Here is a 23982-nt window from a genome sequence, read left to right as displayed (position 1 = left end):
TTCCACCGTTACCAACATTTATCTCGAGCGTACGCGCTAATTTATCACTCCTGGGTAGAAACATAGAAAATAGGTGCAGGAGTAGGCCATTCGGCCCGTTGAGCCTGCACCACCATTCAATATGATCATGGCTGATCATTCAACTTCAGTACCCCATTCCTGCTTTCTCTCCATACCCCTTGATCCCTTTAGCCATAAGGGCCACATCTAACTCCCTTTTGAAGCGGTGACTAATTTCTATTGGAGGATGATGCACAATTCTACACAACACACACTTTAAGCATCACTATGAGAATACTGCAGAACTTATGGGGTGGATATAAATGGCAAAAGCTTTAACCCCTTTACACATGGAGAAACCACATTTCTCTGTAATGCAGTCTCTAGCTTTGCCATTTTTCTGGAGGTTTTCTTTGTATGAAATAATGTTAAGGTTCACGTTCACAATAAAATAATTGGACTGGGAAGAGTTTTGTTTTTTTAAAGTCTCCAAAAAAGGTGTAAACAAAAGCCTTCTGGAGAATGAATATTCTTGAAAATCTACGCAATGATACAAATGTTTTTTAAAAATAGATTACCAAAAATCCAGCCATGGTTAGGGTAAGTGGCTTGTCTTGGTTTAGACTGAGCCAACCTAATCCCCAACCTTAAGGGAGCTGAAGGATTTAAACTACTGCACATTTTTTTGTTAAGTAAGGATTGCTCAAGCAAATCCTGAACAGCAAATAACTAACATTTAGAGATACTAATATTGGGTCATATATCAAAGAGCTTTACGACGATCAGGCAGCTCCTCCCCTCCTACTTGCTTCGGCCCTAAATTATATAACCAATGCTCAAGGTTAGCTGCATGGACAATGTTATGTCTCTTCAACACTTGAAGGAACCCAACTCAACCTACAAGCCCTAAAGAAACATAATTCATTGTGATCAAATACAGACACTAACAATTACGCTCAACTGCACGTTTCCTAAGTACTGTGCTATATGTTTATTTCTTACACATTTCGGCTCCATTAGTATCTGCTATGGTCACACTCCCACGATTCCTTGCTAGGATAAATATTGCACTTGGCAGCAGAAAGCAAACATCTGCATCGCGCTTTTGTTGGAGCATATCCCTGCCATGTTTTCATTTGCCGAGTCTTAGCAGATGTAAAACTATCCATCCGCTCGGCTTCCACGTGAAGCACTGAGCAAATATTTATCTTAACCCAAAGAGTGCCAGACTCTCTGCAGCTTTAAAAGATGCACGTTTTCTGGATGGCGCAGTGGCACAGGACGCTTAATGCCCCAATTCACAGTGCCACAGTATGGTAGGACATGGGTTTTTATCCACAGTGATAACCTGATCTCAGCTGCTGCAGGATGGTGATAAGTAGAAGATAGTCAAAAAAAGGGAGGTTTTCTTCAGACCCGTTTTTGCACCAATCCTGTCAGTTGGGCTAGAGCACCAATGGTAGTGGTCTGGGAAGAGGTGGTCAGCCTGCCTTAACTCGGAGGTTGGTTGCCCAAGAGGGCCTAAAGTAACAGAAGGTAGAAGAAAGCTCAAAAGTTGTTTTTTTTTTAAAAACAAATTTTCTATTAAAATTTATAAAAATACATTTAAATTATGAAACCCAAAGTTCAAGGGCTTTTAATATCTCTTTTTATAACCTCAACATCCATATTTTTTCCAATTACGCATCTTAGAAGCATGTTGGAATGTTTTTCTACATTAAAGGCAAGATGTTGTCTAAAATTCAATGTAAGGAACCCCATCTTTCCCTCCCACCCCCATGTCAGCCGTGGCTCAGTGGGTAGCACCCTCGTCTCGGAGTCAGAAGTTTGTGGGTTCAAGTCTCAATCCAGAGACTTGAGCACAAAAATCTAGGCTGACACTCCAGTGCAGTGCTGAGGGAGTGCTGCATTGTTGGAGATGCTGTTTTTCAGAGGAGATATTAAACCGAGGCCCCATCTGCTCTCTCAAGTGGATGTAAAATATCTCATGGCATTATTTTGAAGGAGAGCAGGGCAGTTATCCTCAGTGACTTGGCCAATATTTGTCCCATAAGCAACATAAAACCAGATTACCTGGTTATTATCACATTGCTGTTTGTGGAAGCTTGCTGTGCACAAATTGACTGCCATGTTTCCTACATTACAACAGTGACTACACTTCAAAAGTACTTCATTGGCTGTAAAGCGCTTTGAGATATCCTGAGATCGTGAAAGGCATTATTTAAATGTAAATCTTTCTTTTTAGTTTCACCTTTATTTTATTTTATTTACATTTTCTGTTCCTTATTTTTCCTTACTTTCTCTTATTTCTCTATTTTGCCTTTTTATTCTCCTGGCTCCTATGTTCACTTCTTTCTTTCAGCCTCTCCTTTTGTTTGTTCAGAGAAAGCAATTGGAATGAACATGCCTGGAGGGAGATGCAACCCTGGAAGATAAACACAGTACAGGCACTTGGATGACAATTAAGTAGAACCGGGGAAATTTAGAGTGGACTTCGGTTTTTGAGGCTTTCATCCTTTTTTTCATGCAACCAATCACTAAAATTAAAAACATTGGAGAATTATGTGTGGGTTTTTCAGTGAATATTAGTCATGACAGTATTGTCGACTGCCAGCATCTTTTTGATGTTATTGAGGATGGATTCTGGCATGAGTATGCTAACTTTATCTGTATGATTCTTGATGACGGGTCCAGAAACAAGAGAGATAAATTTTCTCTACATTATATCAAAAAGGACTTAAGTCTTCCACAAAGATTTGACTGTGTGAGCAAGTAAAACTGATCTTTCCTCAAGATCCTCAGTCTATCTTTTGCCTGGAAATCACTCCAACACTGTTGGATTGATAAGCACAAATGGATTCAGTTTTGATTTTCCAGCAGTGGGCACTGTGGTAGTCATTACTCTGCGCACAGATATACATGATGTTTTCCTCGTTAACAATTTCTGTCTTGGTAAGGTACCAGAGCACAGCAGACTCCCGTGGAACTATACCCCAGCATAAACCACTTGCCTCGAGGACAGGAGAAAATTGACAGAAAAAAAAACTAGTCCCAGGAGTTGTTCATAAAGCAGTCTGGTGTGCAGCCTGGATTAGCCATTCCAAAATCATTCCCTGGGTCAGAAAGGAGTCTCCTTGAATAATGTATAGTCTAACGTGCAGCCCTCGCTAAGCATTTCCAGACCTTTTTTTTTTTACATACAACTTTGGCATAAGTGAACCCATCATTAGCTCAATGAATACACAAATAACTGCAGAGTTAATCCTTTAATTCCTTCATGGTTTTAAATATATACAACCTTCGTCTAGTTTAACCCTTATTTTTTTTGTATAGTAAGACTAATGCCAGGTGCCTCTCTCCTTCATACCCCTTGCACACAGTTACCAAGTTGCATTGATAGAGGCCCACCAGAAAATTGCATTTGGCTCCAGGGAACCATTTATTATTTTTGTCACTGAAGAAAAATAAATCAACTTAAAAAAAAACCTTACATTAAGTAACCACACTGTGGGATATTACTAAAATTGAATAAAGTATAGGAGCAGACAAGCTCAATCATAAAGTAGGGAGAAGGTAACAACAGGTTTAGTTTGAAAAGCACAAAGACTGTCGGGGGAAAGAAAGGAGTGGCAGAGTTTTGGGCTCCTGAGAAAGAATGAGTTCAAGTAGAACACTGTACGATAAGTCTGGATTTCAATAGGGTGGGATGAGGAGAGAGAGAGAGAGAGAGAGAGAGAGAGAGAGAGAGTGTGCAGAACAGCATATATATTGGGAACCTAGAAGGAACAAGAAAGGAAAGTTTAGCATAGGACATCATAGTAGTGCTGATAAGATAGAGAAAGATAAAAAAAGGTTGCAATGTTGGAGGTTAGAGGTAAAAGAGAGGGATTGCCTATCAAAGCACAGCCATTCCCTTGCATCCTATCCAGAAGGGAGAGAATGGTACAGAAAAGCTTCCCATGTATGGGAGCAGTATTTAAATCTTTCATTGATTTTAGCTTCATTCAGAGTTGCAGAAGGAGAAAGCAGCGTTTGGCACAAAAGAGGAAACTGTGCCTCTTGGATACAACTTTGGCAGTGGTGATCTGGGAGCTACACTCGAGGCCAGAGGAGTCTAGAACGTCAAAGGTGAAGCGGGACTAAAGCTGTAGCCATCTAGCGAAGAGGAGGAAGCAGTTTATTAGACTTGTGGTAATTCTTTCAGCACTTCAAAGGCACTAAGATTTTCCCTGCCCATTGAAGGATAGGGAGGAGACAAGGTGTAGAGATCGTCATGGCACTGGATGTGCGATCCAAAGGAAGTTGATGAATGTAGAGCTGAATTATTAGCGAGACTGGATAGGACTGAAAGGAGGTTATTGTTATGAAGGAACACAGTGGGAAAGAGGGCAGAAAGCCATGGACAAAAAATCAGTAAATAAGCAATTAACTTCAGCATAAATACATATAGTAGACACGGTAGATAGTGATCCAAGAGGAAGCCAGATAGCCCATGAATGTAGTTTTAGTGGAAGGCCACATAATGCTAACTTATTTAGAAGTACATAATACCAGCCCCTGTTAAAACCTTTGGAGATAACAACAGATGATTTTTTAATCATGAACCACAAACATTATGAGACAGAAAATGGATTGCATGGACGAGAAAAATGTTTTTACCTGGATATAAAAAGCTTTTAGTAATGTTGTCCATTAAAAAAAAAATTATTCTTTCATCTACAAAAATCATATTGAAACAGGTAATCAGTGTTCAGCAGTGTTCATAACCTGCTGCACTCAGTTTCATTTTTAATCTGAATAGCCCCATTCACTGCCTCAAATTCATTACCATGGCAACCTATCCATCTACTTTAAAATCTTTAATAAAGGCATCTTGCATGTTTACACTAGATTCAATCTTGAATTTCATTCTGAATGCGCTAGAGCCCTGGATTTCCAAGCCACCAGCTTTCACAATTGTAATGTATTTGCTTCATGGGTTCTTTGCTTAAGAATTCATTCTCAGCAACACATGGCTATTAAAAACTAGTTGGTTTATTAGCAAAAGGTTTAATAATCACACTACACACTACCAGTTCATCCACCAGGCTCACAACCACTTGCCTCATCGTGGATCCCCCGAACCCAACTGGCTGGGGTTTTTTTGAGTCTTGTGAACATCACGTGACTGGCTAAGCCACTCCCAACTCAACAGCTCTCCAACTATTTTGTTGTACCTGTAAATCAACAAATCAACTTTAAATTTAAATCAAGCGCCCCCTGATTAAGGAGGCGGGTGGGGTGGTGAAGTCACACTCCAGAAACTTTCATTCAAGTGCCCCCTTGTTTTTTTTTTTGACGGCACCAAAAACACACATTAACAATTCAACATAAAGGGAACCTTTGTCAAATCAAATCAAATCAAATCAATTTAAAATTCTGTTCCCGTTTGAAATGATGCAGTCCAGTCCCTCCGGTGCCCACCTCTTGTGTGGACACCGTGTGCTCCATCTCCAGGGACACCCTGGCTCGGATGTAACCGTGGAAGAGAGGCAGGCAGTCGGGCTGAACGACCCCCTCGACCGCCCGCTGCCTGGACCGGCTGATGGCACCCTTGGCCGTGCCCAGGAGCAGTCCCACGAGGAGGCCTTCCGACCTGCTCGCTCCCCTCCGCACAGGGTGTCCAAAGATCAGGAGTGTGGGACTGAAGTGCAACCAGAATTTGAGGAGTAGCCCCTTCAAATAATGGAATAGGGGCTGCAACCTCGCACACTCTACATAAATGTGGAACAAGGACTCCTCTAGATCACAGAAATGACAGGTGGCCTGGGAGCCCGTGAACCGACTTAAACACATGTTGCATGGGACTGCTCCGTGCAACACCTTCCAGGCCAAGTCCCCAATAAATAAAGGGAGGACTCCCACATAGCGAGCACTCCATTGGGAACCTCACCTCCTCCGGATGGCAAGATGGTGCGCCATGGCGTGTCCGGATGGCAGACGAGGATGGCAAGGTGAAGAGCAGCCTGTACAGGAATCCCCTCCGTGCAGAACTGAAAGGCATGGAGGGGATTTCCCAGAGGAGGCTTAAGTTGTGAGGTGCCAGCTCCCGAGGGAGGTTTCGGGACTTGGCGCCAATGAGGAATTCTCAACAGCTCTCCAAACCTGTGAGCATACTTATAGGTGTATACATTACAACAGTGTAGCTGCATTTGCGAGTTTGCAATCGCTTTCTGTCAGTGGACATTGAAAGAATATACAGTTGAAATAACCAACAATGGTGACAATAACAGATGCCTCATTTCCAATAAAGCACACATTCCATTTCAGTCAATATGGAATCAGGAATCTGAAGCTCAGGGGTCAGAGCAATCATTTTTAATAAGACTTAAAGGATCTGAAATTCACCATCCCCGAAGGGACGGCTACCGTGGACTTTAGGTGGTTGACCGCGGTCGGGTACTTTTCCCTCCCCGAGCTATATCCAGCTCGGGGAGGATTTCAGCGGTGTTCACTTCCAATGGTGAGCTCTGCAGCATGCGGGCCTCTGGAAAGGGACTAACACAGTGAAACTCACCGAGGAAAAAGTAGGACTTTTCCCAGCAGTGCCTCCGCGAGGTTTTCGATGCGGTGCTCGAACGCGACACCGCTCGGGCCCTTTGGTCGGTAAATAGTTTTATTACTTATTAGCGTTTTTATTTCATTTTCCAGCATGCATCCACAATATTTATCTTTTGATATTGTTTTATTAATTATTATTGTTTTAATTTCATTTTCCAGCATGAGCAGTACTTATCTTTTCATATAGTTTTATTAATTGTTAGTGTTTTAATTTCATTTTCCAGCATCCACAGTATTTATCTTTTCATATAATTTTATTACTTGTTTTGGCTCCATTAAACCTGCTGAGTGCTGCTCAGAGGTTTGCACATACCCCTGTACTTTTTACAACTTTCAGGTCGGACTCTTTAGTGGAGGCCTGTGGGCTGCAGAGATCTGCTTGGCCGGGTTCACCCCGAAGATGGGAGGAGCATTGGGAGGGCAACACCTGGTCAGAAGCAGGGCGGCACGCAGGAGAAGACGTCGCCATTAGCACCGTGCAGACAGGCAGCGGGCAAGGGAGGCAGCAGTCATGATTCGTTCATTCTGTGCCAGACCAGTGTGCCCGCCGTCTTCACCGGCTCGAATCAGGATTGCGGTTGGCTGCTTGGGGACAAAGGATATCCCCTGTCCACTTGACTGCTCACTCCTCTGCGGAACCCCAGGACAGTGCCAGAGCATGCATACAATGACGCTCATTGTGCCACCAGGTGCATCATCGAGCAGTGCATAGGTATCCTTAAGCAAAGGTTCCGGTGCCTGGACCACTCTGGTGACACCTTGCAGTACTCTCCTCAACGGGTCTCCATAATCATCATGGTCTGCTGCGTGCTGCACAACCTGCCATCATGAGGAGACAGCGGCTGGAGGTCGAGCCAGCAGTATCACCTGAGGAGGAGGAGGATCCCTGTCGCACCAGAGCTAGGAGGCGTCGTCCCATTGCCACCCTGGAAGGGCCGGGTGCAGACTGGCCAGTACCCTCCTGGGAGGTTGCATCCTCACATATATGGAGGTGCCGGACACCTCCCATGCAATCTCCCTCCATGCATTATGTATTGGCGGTCTGCCAGGTCTCCCCACATCAGGAAACAGTATTCTTCTTCTGCCCTCCACACTGTCCATCAGTGTCTCCAGCTCCATATCAATGAACCTGTTGGCTCTCCTTGCACCTCTTACACCAGCCACCTTTAGAAAGGCCAGCTGGCTCATTAGAAACCCTTACCTGCATGGTGAATTTCTCAGTGGTGATAACGCTCAAATTAAGACAGCCACACCGCTGAAAAATTCACCTTGGGAAGGGTTCATTCGTGCTGGAACCCATTTGTTCACTTTTGGAACTGAATATGGGGTGGCCCAGCCATGAAAAAATGTCGCACTAATGGCCATAAAAAGGTGGGGGGAGCACCAGCTTTCGGGCCCTTAGTCACTGAATTGATTTTGTATTAAACTAGCAGTACTGCCAATTAAAGATGAACACTGTGTCACAGTGATTGCAGTAGTATACCTAGTGAGCAACTGATGCACAGCTTGTGATGAACATTTTAGCTAAAGTACAGGTGAATATTGCCTTTTTATAACTTAAAAATGAAACGGCCCATTTAACAACTCAGCAAGATTCATTTTAGTGAAGATGTAGTTGTATTGGTGAACACAGGGGATGTGGTTAAAGTTGGGTTGTAGTCCACTGCTAGACGGCCCCGAGTTCTGACACCTTCAGTGGATCCGGAGGCAAATTTTCAAGACAGAAACATATTACCCAAAGCTATTTAACTCCTGCAGCATATGTAACTGAAAAAAGTTTTGAGCTCTTAGCTCTAAAAAGATCATTAATGGGCAGCCTAACAGAGGCACAAGTTCAAATTCCAGACTCGACAGACATTTGCAGTCGCCCCTCCCCGAGGGTACAAATCTGCCGACTCTAAATTCTAATTGATACTGATTTAACACTGTTCAACATATCAAATGGTGTACTAAACTCTCCTGCTCTGTACTAGAGTTTCAAACAATTTGTTAATCTCAGTTCAGGGAGACCATCCCTTGCTATTTAACTAAAATCTGTCTTCCGACGTCACCATCATCATCATAGGCAATCCCTCAGGGTCAAAAATGACTTGCTTCCACACTAAAAATGAGTACTCAGGTGACTGATGAACTCATTTTAAATGGTGGAAGATGCTTGTGCGTGAATTCTTTTAACGTGGGATGGCTGTTGCACACCAGCCACCACACAGGCTAGTGCTGAGCCAAACACTGACCTAAACCTTTCCCATGGAACTCCAAAGGATGGACATGATGACATGACAAATGATGTCATGAACGATGAAGTATAATTCAACTAGTTTAACCTTCATCAAACCCATCCACTCCCATACCGATGAGCATACAGCCTGGAAATCACTCCTGTATATCTACTTAAAATAAATACAACACCGTTGGGTTTGTAAGCACGAATATTTTCAGTTTTTATTTTCCAGGAATGGGCATCATGGCAGTCACGACTCTCCATACAGCTCTTACATGATGTTTTCCTCATTAATCATTGCTGTCTTGGTGAGGTGCCTGTGGATCTATACCCCAGCATGAACCACTTGCCCCGAGGACAGGAGAAAATTGGCAGGAAAAAAAAACCTACTCCCAGGAGTTGTTCATTAAGCAGTCTGGCGTGCAGCCTGGATTCTGATCGGAATGGCCATTCCAAAATCGTTCCCTGGATCAGTAAGTGGTCTCCTTGAATACTGCAGATTGCACCTATGCTGTCAGACAGGTAGGTTATTTGAAGCATTTCCCAGTGAGAATTCTGAGATTTTGGCATGTTTATTTTATTTCTAGTTTCAACAGTTCAAATTTCGTCCATGTAAGCAAGATACACTGGCCACTTGTCATGCTGGTAATGCACTCAGACATCCACGTAAACATGGTACAGGGTTCTCAGGGGCCTCATTAAAAGCTTGAAAAAGCCCTGATGGTTTTAGCTGAACAGCAGAGAAGAATATGTAAAAGGAAACACATCTCTTTAAGGAGAATGTTCAAATTGATTGTTGAACCAGTCCAAACACCTCTACAGCTCAGCATAATAAAAGTTCCTCTTTCTCCCCCACCCTCTTTCAAGTAGATTTCTACTGGACAATGAAATACTCATAAGCTACTGAAAGATAGACAAAGCTGCTGTATTCAGCCAGTGCAGTTCAGAAGGCAGCAGCACAACAAACAAATATGTGCCGTGGATTTGAAAATGGATGAAAAATGCAGGGATTCTTTTAAGTGATCATTTCCTTTCAGCTAATCCATACAAGCTTTTGTATTATTACTTTGGACATTTTAATAATTTGCTGAGTCTCTGATACAGAACCTCTGCAGATGGTTTACTGCAGGTCCTGAAAGCCTTCTTTGTTTATGCACCCAGAGAAATTGCAGTTAAGCTCACTCAGCCCAACTGTAAGGTGTGCAATATGTTAAAAATACAGAACCCACAATCTCAGTGCACAGGATCCTAGGCAGAATGGCAGCATTGTGAGGTCAGCCATGTTACCTGGTGACAAGCAGAGAGTGTTGAAAACTGGGCTGGTGACAGAACACAATGATGCAACATATACCATAGAACCTAGATGTATGTTTGGTGCAGGTAACCTGCTCACCAATGGACACAAATGGTACGTAGCCCAGGAAGACTTAAAGGAGGAGAATAGTATATTTAAAAAGGGACTCATCACGGACACAATCTGTACTGGATATAAATATATATTTTCCAACACCGGTTCTAAAAGCTAGTGGACAGGTACAAAAAATAACTGAAAAGGTCAATGGGTTCTTAGCCTTAATCTCAAGAGGGCTGGAATACAAAGGAGTGCAAGTTATGCTACAATTGTATAAAGCTCTGGTTAGACTGCATCTGGAATACTGCATTCAGTGCAGGGCACCGCACCTCAGAAGGGATATACTGGCCTTGCAGGGGGTGCAGCGCAGATTCCCAAGATGATACCGGGGCTAAAAGAGGTAAATTATGAGGAAAGGTTGCATAAACCAGGCTTGTATCCCCTTGTATAGAAGATTGAGAGGTAATCTAAATTGAGGTGTTTAAGATGATTAAAAAGAGTCGATAGGCTAGAGAGAAACTATTTCCTCTGGTGGGAGAATCCAGAACAAGGAGGCACAACCTTAAAATTAGAGCTAGGCTGTTCAAGGGGTGATGCCAGGAAGCAATTATTGATATAAATCTTGCGGAGACATCGTTGGTGGTATTTCTCCAGCGATTTGAGGTGTCTACTGTATCATCATCATCATAGGCAGTCCCTCGGAATCGAGAAAGACTTGCTTCCACTCCTAAAGTGAGTTCTTTGGTGGCTGAACAGTCCAATACGAGAGCCACAGACTCTGTAACAGGCAGGACAGATAGTCGTTGAGGGGAGAAGTGGGTGGGACTGGTTTGCCGCACGCTTTTTCTGCTGCCTGCGCTTGATTTCTGCATGCTCTTGGTGTTGAGACTCGAGGTGCTCACCGCCCTCTCGGATGCACTTCCTCCACTTAGGGTGGTCTTGGGCCAGGGACTCACAGGTGTCTGGCCCTCTGGACAATGTAGACCACTTTCCATACCTCGGGAGCCTATTATCAGCAAGGTTAAACTAATATGACAGGGGGATAGGAACCTATGCAGGGAGACAGAGGGAAGTAGAATGGGGGCAGAAGCAAAAGATAGAAAGAAAAAAAGTAAAAGTGGAAGGCAGAGAAACCCAAGGCAAAAATCAAAAAGGGCCACACTGCAGCAAAATTCTAAAAGGGCAAAGTGTGTTAAAAAGACAAGCCTGAAGGTTCTGTGCCTCAATGCGAGGAGTGTTTGTAATAAGGTGGGTGAATTAAATGCACAGGCAGCAATTAATGAATATGATATAATTGGCATCACGGAGACATGGCTCCAGGGTGACCAAGTCTGGGAACTCAACATCCAGGGGTATTCAATATTCAGGAAAGACAGACAGAAAGGAAAAGGAGGTGGGGTAGCGTTGCTGGCTAAAAGGGGAAATTAACGCAATATTAAGGAAGGACATTAGCTTGGATGATGTGGAATCTGTATGAGTGGAGCTGCAGAATACCAAAGGGCAGAAAACGCTAGTGGGAGTTGTGTACAGACACCAAACAGTAGTAGTGAGGTTGGGGACAGCATCAAACAAGAAATTAGAGATGTGTGCAATAAAGGTACAGCAGTTATCATGGGCGACTTTAATCTACATATAGATTCGGCTAAACAAACTGGTAGCAATACAGTGGAGGAGGATTTCCTGGAGTGTTTTCTGGACCAATATGTCGAGGAACCAACTGAGGGCTGGTCATTCTAGATTGGATGATGTGTAATGAGAAAGGACTAATTAGCAATCTTGTTGCATGAGGCCCGTTGGGCAAGAGTGACCATAATATGGTAGAATTCTTTATTAAGATGGAGAGTGACACAGTTAATTCAGAGACTAGGGTCCTGAACTTAAGGAAAGGTAACTTCGATGGTATGAGACGTGAATTGGTTAGAACAGACTGGCAAATGATACTTAAAGGGTTGACGGTGGATAGGCAATGGCAGACATTTAAAGATTACATGGGTGAACTTCAACAATTGTACATCCCTGTCTGGAGTAAAAATAAAACGGGGAAGGTGGCTCAACCGTGGCTAATAAGGGAAATTAAGGATAGTGTTCAATCCAAGGAAGAGGCATATAAATTGGCCAGACAAAGCAACAAACCTGAGGACTGGGAGAAATTTAGAATTCAGCAGAGGTGGACTAAGGGTTTAATTAAGAGGGGGAAAATAGAGTACGAGAGGAAGCTTGCCGGGAACATAAAAACTGACTGCAAAAGCTTCTATAGATATGTGACGAGAAAAAGATTAGCGAAGACAAATGTAGATCCCTTGCAGTCAGAATCAGGTGAATTTATAATGGGGAACAAAGAAATGGCAGACCAATTGAACAAATACTTTGGTTCTGTCTTCACGAAGGAAGACACAAATAACCTTCCGGAAGCACTAGGGGAACGAGGGTCTAGTGAGAAGGAGGAACTGAAGGATATTCTTATTAGGTGGGAAATTGATGGGATTGAAGGCCGATAAATCCCCAGGGCCTGATCGTCTGCATCTCAGTGTACTTAAGGAAGTGGCCATAGAAATAAAGGATGCACCGGTGATAATTTTCCAACAGTCTATCGACTCTGGATCAGTTCCTATGGACTGGAGGGTAGCTAATGTAACACCACTTTTAAAAAAAAAGGAGGGCGAGAGAAAACGGGTAGTGGGGAAAATGTTGGAATCAATTATTAAAGATGAAATAACAGCGCATTTGGAAAGCAGTGACAGGATCGGTCCAAGTCAACATGGATTTATGAAAGGGAAATCATGCTTGACAAATCTTCTGGAATTTTTTGAGGATGTAACTAGTAGAGTAGACAAGGGAGAACCAGTGGATGTGGTGTATTTGGACTTTCAAAAGGCTTTTGACAAGGTCCCGCACAAGAGATTGGTGTGCAAAATCAAAGCGCATGGTATTGGGGGTAATAAACTGACATCGATAGAGAACTGGTTGGCAGACAGGAAGCAGAGAGTCGGGATAAACGGGTCCTTTTCGGAATGGCAGGCAGTGACTAGTGGGGTGCCGCAGGGCTCAGTGCTGGAACCCCAGCTATTTACAATATACATTAATGTGATTTGGATGAAGGAATTGAGTGTAATATCTCCAAGTTTGCAGATGACACTAAACTGGGTGGCGGTGTGAGCTGTGAGGAGGACGCTAAGAGGCTGCAGGGTGACTTGGACAGGTTAGGTGAGTGGGCAAATGCATGGCAGATGCAGTACAATGTGGATAAATGTGAGGTTATCCACTTTGGGGGCAAAAACACAAAGGCAGAATATTATCTGAATGGCGGCAGATTAGGAAAAGGGGAGGTGCAACGAGACCTGGGTGTCATGGTACATCAGTCATTGAAAGCTGGCATGCAGGTACAGCAGGCGGTGAAGGCAGCAAATGGTATGTTGGCCTTCATAGCTAGGGGATTTGAGTATAGGAGCAGGGAGGTCTTACTGCAGTTATACCGGGCCTTGGTGAGGCCTCACCTGGAATATTGTGTTCAGTTTTGGTCTCCTAAACTGAGGAAAGACGTTCTTGCTATTGAGGGAGTGCAGCGATGGTTCGCCGGAATGATTCCAGGGATGGCTGGACTGACATATGAGGAGAGACTAGATCGACTGGGCCTGTATTCACTGGAGTTTAGAAGGATGAGAGGGGATCTCATAGAAACATATACAATTCTAACGGGACTGGACAGGTTAGATGCAGGAAGAATGTTCCCAATGTTGGGGAAGTCCAGAACCAGGGGACACAGTCCAAGGATAAGGGGTCAGCCATTTAGGACTGAGATGAGGAGAAACTTCTTCACTCAGAGTTGTTAACCTGTGGAATTCCCTACCGCAGAGAGTTGTTGATGCCAGTTCACTGGATATATTCAAGAGGGAGTTAGATATGGCCCTTACGGCCAAAGGGATCAAGGGGTATGGAGAGAAAGCAGGAAAGGGGTACTGAGGTTGAATGATCAGCCATGATCTTATTGAATGGCAGTGCAGGCTTGAAGGGCCGAATGGCCTGCTCCTGCACCTATTTTTTGTGTTTCTACGTATATGGGCCACGCCTCTGAGCCATACAGGAGGGCGGATATCACCACAGGCCTGTCGACCAACAGCTTGGTGCCAGATTTGAGGACCTGAACTTCGAACACTCTCTTCCTCAGGCGGCCAAAGGCTGCGCTGTCGCATTGAAGGCAATGTTGAACCTTGTCGTCGACGCCCTTGCTGACAATAGGCTCCCGAGGTATGGAAAGTGGTCTACGTTGTCCAGGGCCCAGACACCTGGGAGTTCCTGGCCAAAGACGTGAAGGAAGTGCATCTGGGAGGACGCTGAGCACCTCGTGTCTCGTCACCGAGAGCATGCAGAAAACAAGCACAGGCAGCGGAAGGAGCGTGCGGCAAACCAGACTCCCCACCCACCCTTTCCTCCAATGACTGTCACAGGTGGAGCGGACAGAGACTGTAATTCCCGTATTGGACTGTACAGCCACCTGAGAACTCACTTTTGGAGTGGAAGCAAGTCTTCCTCGATTTCGAGGGACTGCCTATGATGATGTTGATGATTCAAACAAAAGGTTAGTGGAAATCGGGAACTCTTTCCCTCAAAAGAAACTGTTGAGACTAGGTCAATTGAATAATTCAGAACTGAGATTGATAGATTTGTGTTAGACATGGTTATTAAGGTATATGGGGCAAATGGTGGGTAAATGGAGTTGAGGTATAGATCAGCCATAATCTAATTGAATGGCGGAACAGCTTGAGGGGCTGAATGGCCCACTCCTGTTCCTTTGCTAAATTACAAAAGAAATGTTTGTCTACAGTCCAGGATACCGCTTTTCAACCGTGGTCATGTCTTCTATTATGCAGCTTGGTCCTTCACCAAGTCTTCGGACAGTTCATTCGAAACTAAGTTCATAAATATTCTACTCCTTTTTAGAGCTGGATTAAAAAGTCTTGGAGCCTTGGGCAATAAGAACATTTACGGCCCCTCCTCACCCCTGCATAACCCTCCCCCCAATCAATATAACAGAACATGTTTTACCGGGGACCCATATTTGTATTGAGTCCCTGGGCTCTGGCCCTGTAGGCCTTTGCAATAAACTGCCCCTGCCCCTATTGACTTTGTCATTCTCCACCATCACAACTCCTCCTTCACAACTGCAATACGAATCACAGACCTTTCCACTGCACCATCAGCACTGTATTCCTCATGGTAGTGAGCAAATCACTCATCACTTTATTCCTTGTGAGTCACCAGTTCAGACCACTCGTGATATACACATCATATGTGTCAGCTCTTTGTCCCCCTCACATTTGATTATAGGAAAAAGTGGCACAAGCTGACTGAACAGACAAAGCTTGTGTGTGTATTCCTTAAAAAGAAATCCTGCCAATGGTACTCTGCAATTAATCAAGAGATGGCCGGGTATGACTCTCTCCCACTGATTTCCATTCCCTTGCTGCAGCTGGCTCTCCTCTGTACTTCTTTCTCTGAAATTACCAGTTTCCAATGGGGAATTTGATGAGTAGAGCATTTAGGATGAGAATTCATGCCCTGTCTCTCTGTGATGCAGTGCACTACATCTCTGGCCTACTTACAGTGGAAAGCTCCTAAAGGAAAAGCACTAAGTAACTTATTAACAACAATACAATTGGCATGAAATCATTTTTTGCTGCAGTCAAATCAGCTCAGGGATCCGGGAGGAGAATTTATAGGGTTGTGTCGTTTTGGCGACGAGGTAAACTCTGGAAAACAAAAAAATCAGTTGGTATCTTTTTAGGCCTTATGGCATCGGTATGCTAAACTTACACTAAAGATATTTGGCATACATCATATCTCAGTGTCAGGCTCTTGCCTCCTACTATATAATGAGTCAGAGGCAAAAATGGTGCCAGGAGAGGAAGCAGCTCCTTTCAAAAAAAAAATCACTGAATTCACAGCACAGTAGGGGGCCATTTGGGCCATGCACAAATCGCTCAATCTCTGGTCTACCTCCAGTGCATGGCACTTAAAGGCTAGTGCTAGCTCTTCAACTGCAGCTGTCTTCTCGAATCCCATTTCTCTCTTCTTTCCCAATATCCGTTTAAATTCTTCCTTTTCAGATAGTTATCCAATTCCCTTTTAAATTATGTTATAGTCATTGCCTGAATAGTCACTTGTGTCAAGAATTCCATGTTCTTTCCACGTGGATTGTTAGAACATTCCAGCAGCTTTCATAATCAATTTTCTGGTGCCAGTCACAAGTTACAGTACCAGATTTGTTGAATTCATTTTCACAATTTGCCATGAAGGGAATTGAACTCGCAATGTTGATGCGGTTTTATTTCACTCTCTGTTAGCCTTCCTATTCTCTTTTTGCTTTATTTCTCCATCTTTTATCATTTTTATTGTTTTCTATATTATCTCCCATATATTTATCACATGCCTCTTTTTAAATGTAATTTTTGCTGCAATCTCTCTATTTATCTATGAAACCCTTGCCTGTCGCTCCGAGTCAGAAGGTATTCAACTTCTAACTATCCATTTTGCACTTAAATATTTCCCACTGCTGGTCCATTGGTTGATCTGCCACTTTTATCAACCAGTTAATCTGGGCTAAGTCAGCTAATTTCCAGTCCAACACCTTTATTTTGAACTTTTCTTTCTTTATTTTCAATATAAATCCAATTGAGTTATGGTCATGACTTTCTAAATATGCTCCTACTTTCAGGTCACTTATCCTGCTTTGTTACAAAGAGCTAGCTCCAGCAGTGCATAGGAACATGTCACTACCATGGGAACATGGCTGATCTGTGACCTAACTCCATATACCCGCCTTTGCCCCATGTCCCTTAATACCTTTGGTTAACAAAAATCTATCAATCTCAGATTTAAAATTAACAATTGATCTAGCATCAAATGCCATTTGTGGAAGAGAGTTCCAAACTTCTACTGCCCTTTGTGTGCAGAATTGTTTTCTAATTTCACTCCTGAAAGGTCTGGTTCTAATTTTTAGACGATGCCCCCTAGTCTTAGACTCCCCAATCAACGAAAATAGTTTTTCTCTATCTACCCTATCTGTTCCCCTTAATATCCTGAAAACTTTGATCAAATCACCCCTTAACCTTCTAAATTCCAGGGAATACAACCCTAGTTTGAGTAGTGATAAAAATTAGTGGGAGGTTCTGCCTTTTAATCTAATACCCTACTCAGCAAACGCCCTTGGCAAGATCTTTATCGTGTTCTTTCCTATATCATTGCTTCCAAAGTGAAAAATTATTTTGGCTGCTCACCCTCCCTCTACAGAATTTTCTCCATCCACTCCATTATGTCCTTTACCCTAGAACTTGAGAGGCAACAGACTATTCGGGACTCCTTGTTAATGTTGCAGACAAGGCTCTCTATCCCGCTAGGTCTGGGGGAGCCTATTAGTTGCCTTTATTGACACCCTCACATCAGATAATCACTTGCTCCATGGCGATGTTACTTTGCTTCTCTCCCTTGAATTGCAGTCAAAAAGGTTTCAAGTTAATAATAATGGGCACAGCAAAGTAAACAAATTACAATTACACAAGAGGTTTTTCATTAAGATTGTTGTGTAAAACTTAGAGGGCACTGCATGAAATCGAAGAGCAGATAGGAGTAATATAGGCATGCAACTTAATGGGTTCTGATGAAGAGGTGAACCCAAAATGTTAACTTCTCTTTTTTTCTTTCAGATGCTGAGTTATATGCTATGCAATTCCAGTATTTTCCCTTCATATTCCCAACATTCACAGTTTTTCTTTTTATCTCACATAATTGAATCTAATTCGCATCACGTGTTCTGGAGTGCCGTTTCACTCATTGACACTGCAGTTATAGATTCTAATTCATCTTAGGGTTTATTTTGAGCATATCTTTTTTTAAATTTCTGTCTTCAGTTAATACTTTAGGAATTTTGCACCGGGTCTTGGAAAATCATTCTTTTCCTTCTGCTTTATCAAGGGATCACTATTTCTTTGCTGATTAAAACGTTATTTACACATTCAACTGTGTCACAAATCTACCCATCCTTTTTCTGAAAGAGATTTGAAAGCATCTGATTAAATTAGAATTGTGTTCATCTTCTTGCAAGGATAAAAACGTTTGTGGCCACGTGGCTGCCTGACTGTGGTTATGGAGTGAGATCCGTTAACAGAAACATCACAAAACTTTAATCTGCCTCGTTATACAGGACTTCTGTAATCTGGCAGTCCTCAGCATTAACTAACATCTGGCATTCATTTTAAAAAGGGAACCAGTGGGGGTGGGGAGGAGAGAGAGAGGAAGGTATAAAAAAAGTGAACAAAGAAAACAAATTTAAAACAATGAGACATTTTAAAAACCACTTCTTGCACAGACCATTTTATATCCAGACAGACTAGGGCTTTAGATTCAGTTTAAAAACAGCGAGTGATCGATAGCACTCAATGGGGGCTTAGAAGGCACCACACTAAAAACAGCTGAGAACCTCTTGTGATTTTTGGATCAGTTTTACTCCCATTTATTTATTTTCTGTGATAATAGCACTCTTTGTATTTCTTATTTTTTTTCCCCCATTCTTCACTCGGGTACACAATCCGGTACGGCATGCTGGTGTTCCAATGGATTGTAACACCACCCGCAGCCCAAATATTTGGTCGATCTGGAGGCTATATTTCAGAAAACAAATAAAATAAAACCTGAGAATTGAGAGCCTATGGGAGGGAAGTGCTGCTAGTGTCTCAATCTCACATTTATTACTGTTCATGCTCCTGAAATATTGCACATGACCAACATCAAATCTCCAGGAGGTTAAAACCCTCAAAAATCAATTGAAACATTATATCAAATCTTCAGGCCATCTTGCTCAAGATGTGGTGGATCTAATTTTTGTGTAATTAACCTCAAGTCTAAATGGAGAATTCTAACGGGTTGCTCAGCCCAGTAGGCCAGTGCAGAACTGACAACTACTGCAAGTTGTGGCAAGCAGGAACAAATCTGTGGATCCAGCTTTTAACTGTTGTGTTTAAATGTTACCTTAATTATGCTCTAAAATGTTTAATAGTGGATTCGGATTAAATGATGTTGGATTTATCCATATCTCATTTACAAAATTCTATTTATCTTCAAAAAGGACTGAATTCACATGAAGTAACTAGAATGTAAACGGGCACTACATAAATACAAGCATTTCTTCAACAATGAATAATCATGGTCAAATAGATCTCTTCTGCTGATGAATGCTTTAAGGGGTTAAATTGTGTTTTTCCTCAGATCAGCTTCTGTATACTTTCTAGTTCCAAGTTGTCCCTTTGGAGGTTAAATTGTTGAATATGTTAAGGAAAGAAGTGCACCCTCACTTCTTGCAAACATTTTGCCACTCTGCACTCAGTGACAGCTTCAAGGACTCCCAGGTCAGGTACAGCAGGAGCTGTATGCAGCATGTGTTGTTAAGAACTCCTGGCTCTGAGTTGCAACTTTTAAAACTGCTGAGAAGGTTGTTATTGTGAAGGTCACAGAAATTTACAGCATCTGCAAGCCAGGCGTGCTGGAGACAATGGTCATTAATAATCACCTTCTCCCGAGGGTGGAACAAATAGTTCAGATTTTAGTAAAACAAATGAATCCAGTGCAAATAGCCAACCTTCACATAAAAGCTAAGTGATCAGCTGACTGAAATCAAACAGTGCATCAGGCTCAAACAGTAAGTTCATTCACTGTTAAACCAGTTAGTGTATTTTGAAAGCCTGCTAGTTGCTGCACGCTGAATAAAGACTTCCACTAAAATGAAAAATCTTTGGCCAATCACAAAATGTAAACTCCATGGTACAAATGATACCAGTAATTGCAACCAATCAACAGGAACTAGATCTAGGAGGGACAGTCACAAGGATTTTGTCCATCATATTAAAAGTACTAAAATGGTCAATGGTCCAGTTTTGCCCATTACCTCTCCTGATCTTTTAAAAAGATCATAAACTATTGCTTTCTGGAGGAAAAGTGCCACCCCTAGGAAATAAACAACAGCATTATTAATATTCCACAATACCAATCCATTGTGTTACTTACTGCATAAATTTGTGATGGTGCTTGGAAGGTAGTTACCTATATGTCGAATATGGGTTTTTAAGATTTGCCTCCATGTTTTAAAACTGCTAGGAATTGGCTAAGCAATTTTGACACCCAAGACAGAGCTCAAGGAATCACTCTCAGTCCTGCCAGTGCTATTATACAAATGTTCGAAATCATTTCAGGGGTTAGGAGAGACACACAATGAAAACAGATACTCTCTGCTCATTGCGAGTATTTTGTATGATCTGGAACAAGTGTTTTGGTTTGACCTGAAGTAGTAACTGAGAAACAGTACAATATTTGGCAAACAAACATTTAGATGGGGCCAGAAGCAGAGAGGTTTTTCTATTTTAACCAACGTATCGTGTACATTGGCAATTTTCTTCCAACTTGATTCTAAAGCAATGTTAAAGCATTAGCATTTATCTTATAAATTAAAGTGTAGCTGCTCAAACTGTATACTGAATAACATTCTTTAAATTTGCGTTTTAGATGGCACAGTTGGAAACAACATGGAATTGAGCTGTACAAACTAGGATGGCTCCAGGTTTGAATCTTGGTCGATGCTGACCTAGCTGATGTGAGCAAAGAAGCAGTAGCATGATTTCAATTGGCCTCAGCACCCCTGAGCTAGGGTGGGGAGGAAATCGGCCAGGATACCCACTCTTGATCACCATTCAATGATCCCTGCTGGAATACGTCTGCATGGCGATGTTAGGATCAAATAATAGCATTCTAGGATTCAGTCTGGAGTCACATAAAGAGACAAGACAAGAGATAAAGAATGGTCAATTAGACCAGATACAGTAGAGCAGGCGTGGCTGTGGAATGGAAAACTAGCAAGAGTCAGCACCTTCTGGGAAGAAGTCTGGAGAAGCAAAACAAAATCTGAACTGTCTGGATTATATCTGAATGGCTCACCAGCTAAGCACTCACCTCTTCTTGTACAAGTGAGATCCAGGTCTGAAAGAGCAGATTCAGTCTGGCTTTGTGATACTTCCGAGTAGTTTTCACCGCAATAAAAATGTCACTGAGTTGCATTTTATGCTTGCCCGTGTGGATGCTGTGCTGGGGGACGTCCCACAGCAGCGTTGCAGCATTGTCCTCAGATCCAGGACCAGCCTGATCTCTCACCGTCGGCTTCTTCGCAAAGCCCTGCAGCCCTTTTTCTTTAGCCCGAGTCCGGAGGAGTTTGGCTGGTTTTGCAACTTGGTGCCAGCTATAATCCCTTTCTATTGCACTGCTGAAGTCAGCCATGGACCTCCCAGCTGAGGGACGCCCGGCGGCTCCTGTTCGTTTCTCCTGCCTGGAGGTGCTTCTGTCGTGGGTTGCATTGCCCAGACTTTTGGGGGACTGTCTGAAGGGCTGCAGGGGTCGCCGTGCGAGCTGCAGATCCGAGGGTCCCCACTGCTGGAGTCCCATCAGCAGCAGCAGCGAAGCGCAGACAGTCAAGGAGAGCAGGAAACAGAGTTTACTGTTGGCAGCCCCGCGGAAAGGCATTGTCTGCACTCAGCCCGAGCCCCCGGGGACGGAGGAGCTGCCCTGCGACCGGTCCAGAAGCACTCCCATGTCTGATCGGATCCCTGAGCGCCTTCTCCCGCTCTCCCACCATCCGCTGTCACAACCTCAAAGTCTCTCTGAGACTCATTCGCTGGCAGCGGTGTTTGTTTCCAATTTGGAGGATCAACAAGCAGATAGCGAGCGTGCAAGAGTGCACATCAGTTGGGTAAGTTCTGCCCTTCCTCTGAATTGGATCGCCACCTCACGTGGAGGACTAGGCTGCTTCCAAATCTAATTTACACACTGCAACGTTGTTTCTTTCCCTTATTGTTTGCATTATTACTGGTTTCAGGTCTGGGCTTTGCTCCAAACTATCCAGTTTTCCTTATTTTTCCTCCATAAAGTTAAAAAAAAGTCATGCAAAGTGTGGAAAAATTTATGTATGATATTTTACAAAATGGTAGGGGACATTAGTTCTACCTGGTTGAGTCCAATATTAACCCACGAGTGTCCGCTTTTGTCCAGGCTAATGGGAATAGCATCAAGCAAGCCAACATCGCCAAAATCTGCACAAGTACATATACAGACTGAGTGGGCAAAAATTTGGCAGATGGAGTATAATGTTGGAAAGTGTGAGGTCATGTACTTGGGCAGAAAAAAAATCAAAGAGCAAGTTATTATTTAAATGGAGAAAGATTGCAAAGTGTTGCAGTACAGCGGGACCTGGGGGATACATGTGCATGAAACACAAAAGGATAGTATGGAGGTACAGCAAGTGATCAGGAAGGCAAATGGAATCTTGGCCTTTATTGCAAAGGGGATGGAGTATAAAAGCAGAGAAGTCTTGCTACAGCTATAAGGGTATTGGTGAGGCCACACCTGGAATACTGCATGCAGTTTTGGTTTCCATATTTACAAAAGGATATACTTGCTTTGGAGGCAATTCAGAGAAGGTTCACTAGGTTGATTCTGGAGATGAGGGGTTGACTTATAAGGAAAGGTTGAGTAGGTTGGGCCTCTACTCATTGGAATTTAGAAGAATGAGAGGTGATCTTATCGAAACGTATAAGATTATGAGGGGGCTTGACTAGGTGGATGCAGAGAGGATGTTTCCACTGATAGGGGAGACTAGAACTAGAGGGCATGATCTTAGAATAAGGGACCGCCCATTTAAAACAGATGAGGAGAAATTTCTTTTCTCAAGGGGTTGTAAATCTGTGGAATTCGCTGCCTCAGAGAGCTGTGGAAGCTGGGACATTGAATAAATTTAAGACAGAAATAGACAGTTTCTTAAACATTAAGGGAATAAGGGGTTATGGGGAGCAGGCAGGGAAGTGGAGCTGAGTCCATGATCAGATCAGCCATGATCTTATTAAATGACGGAGCAGGCTCGAGGGGCCGTATGGCCTACTCCTGTTCCTATTTCTTATGTAACATTACCAGGACGTCCCCAAGCACCCCTTTGGGAATAGGGTTCATTAACAAAAATGGTCTATCCAAACTAAAACAAAATGTGCCTGAATGCATTTTATATTGAATTTGGAGGTTTGGCCCAATAATGCAGCCACGGTACCCACCAGTCTTGGGTAAGTCCTGCTTAGAAAGTTCTGTTGTCAGTGCTATGCCCTCGCTAATGGATCTTAAATCTTAACTCCGCTGATGAGGGGGCAATGCCGAGAACAGATCATTCCAAACTACTAGTCCCACAAAGTTCAAACAGGTGAATCCAGCGGCATAAAAAGTAACTAGGAATAGAAACGGAGCAGTGAATTCAAACAGTTCGGCCAAATTCTAAATTAGTTTGTAACCTGACTTGGGGGAGAAGGAATGTGTTTGTACCATTAATTTAAACAATGTTAATTTTTAATCTAGAAGAGATGATTAGTTGGTTACAATGGCTTTGTAATGGCCGGAATGCTGAACAACCTACAATGTCATATTTTGAATATGGCACTTGGTACTCAACTAATTGATGTACTAAAACAAAATGTTTGGGTGCAGTTTTCATGCAAGATATCCACATATCTAGAATACATTAGAAAGCTCTTGTGACTAGCATACATTTCCTGTTTGTCAGACTTGGAGGATCACTCTTTTGTCACACCTTTTGGCATGCTATAAACCACTGAAGCGATTATTACTACTTACCTCTGATTGGCTGTTTTTTCCAGTGTGACCGCTTGTCCTTTCAGCTATATTTTCACTGTGCTTTCAACCATCAGATGCCCGTGCAAGTTCTCAGTTAGGATAAATG

At 42.9% G+C, this 23982-nt stretch overlaps 1 protein-coding gene across 1 annotated transcript in view; it reads right to left on the bottom strand.

The window, feature by feature from the left end:
• Positions 1-21896, bottom strand: part of LOC139226710 (beta-1,3-N-acetylglucosaminyltransferase radical fringe-like) — a 42453-nt gene extending 20557 nt beyond the window's left edge. Inside the window, exon 1 of the mRNA XM_070857671.1 lies at positions 21165-21896. Within this exon, the coding sequence (XP_070713772.1) occupies positions 21165-21728 (564 nt within the window). The 5' untranslated portion in view covers positions 21729-21896. The remainder of the gene's footprint in view (positions 1-21164) is intronic.
• Between the last annotated feature and the right edge of the window lie 2086 nt (positions 21897-23982).

This window comes from Pristiophorus japonicus, chromosome 16 (assembly GCF_044704955.1).
Source record: "Pristiophorus japonicus isolate sPriJap1 chromosome 16, sPriJap1.hap1, whole genome shotgun sequence".
NCBI classification, from domain to species: Eukaryota; Metazoa; Chordata; class Chondrichthyes; family Pristiophoridae; genus Pristiophorus; species Pristiophorus japonicus.
The sequence above is the reverse complement of the archived record's forward strand: the minus strand, read 5'-3'. Positions and strand labels throughout refer to the sequence as shown.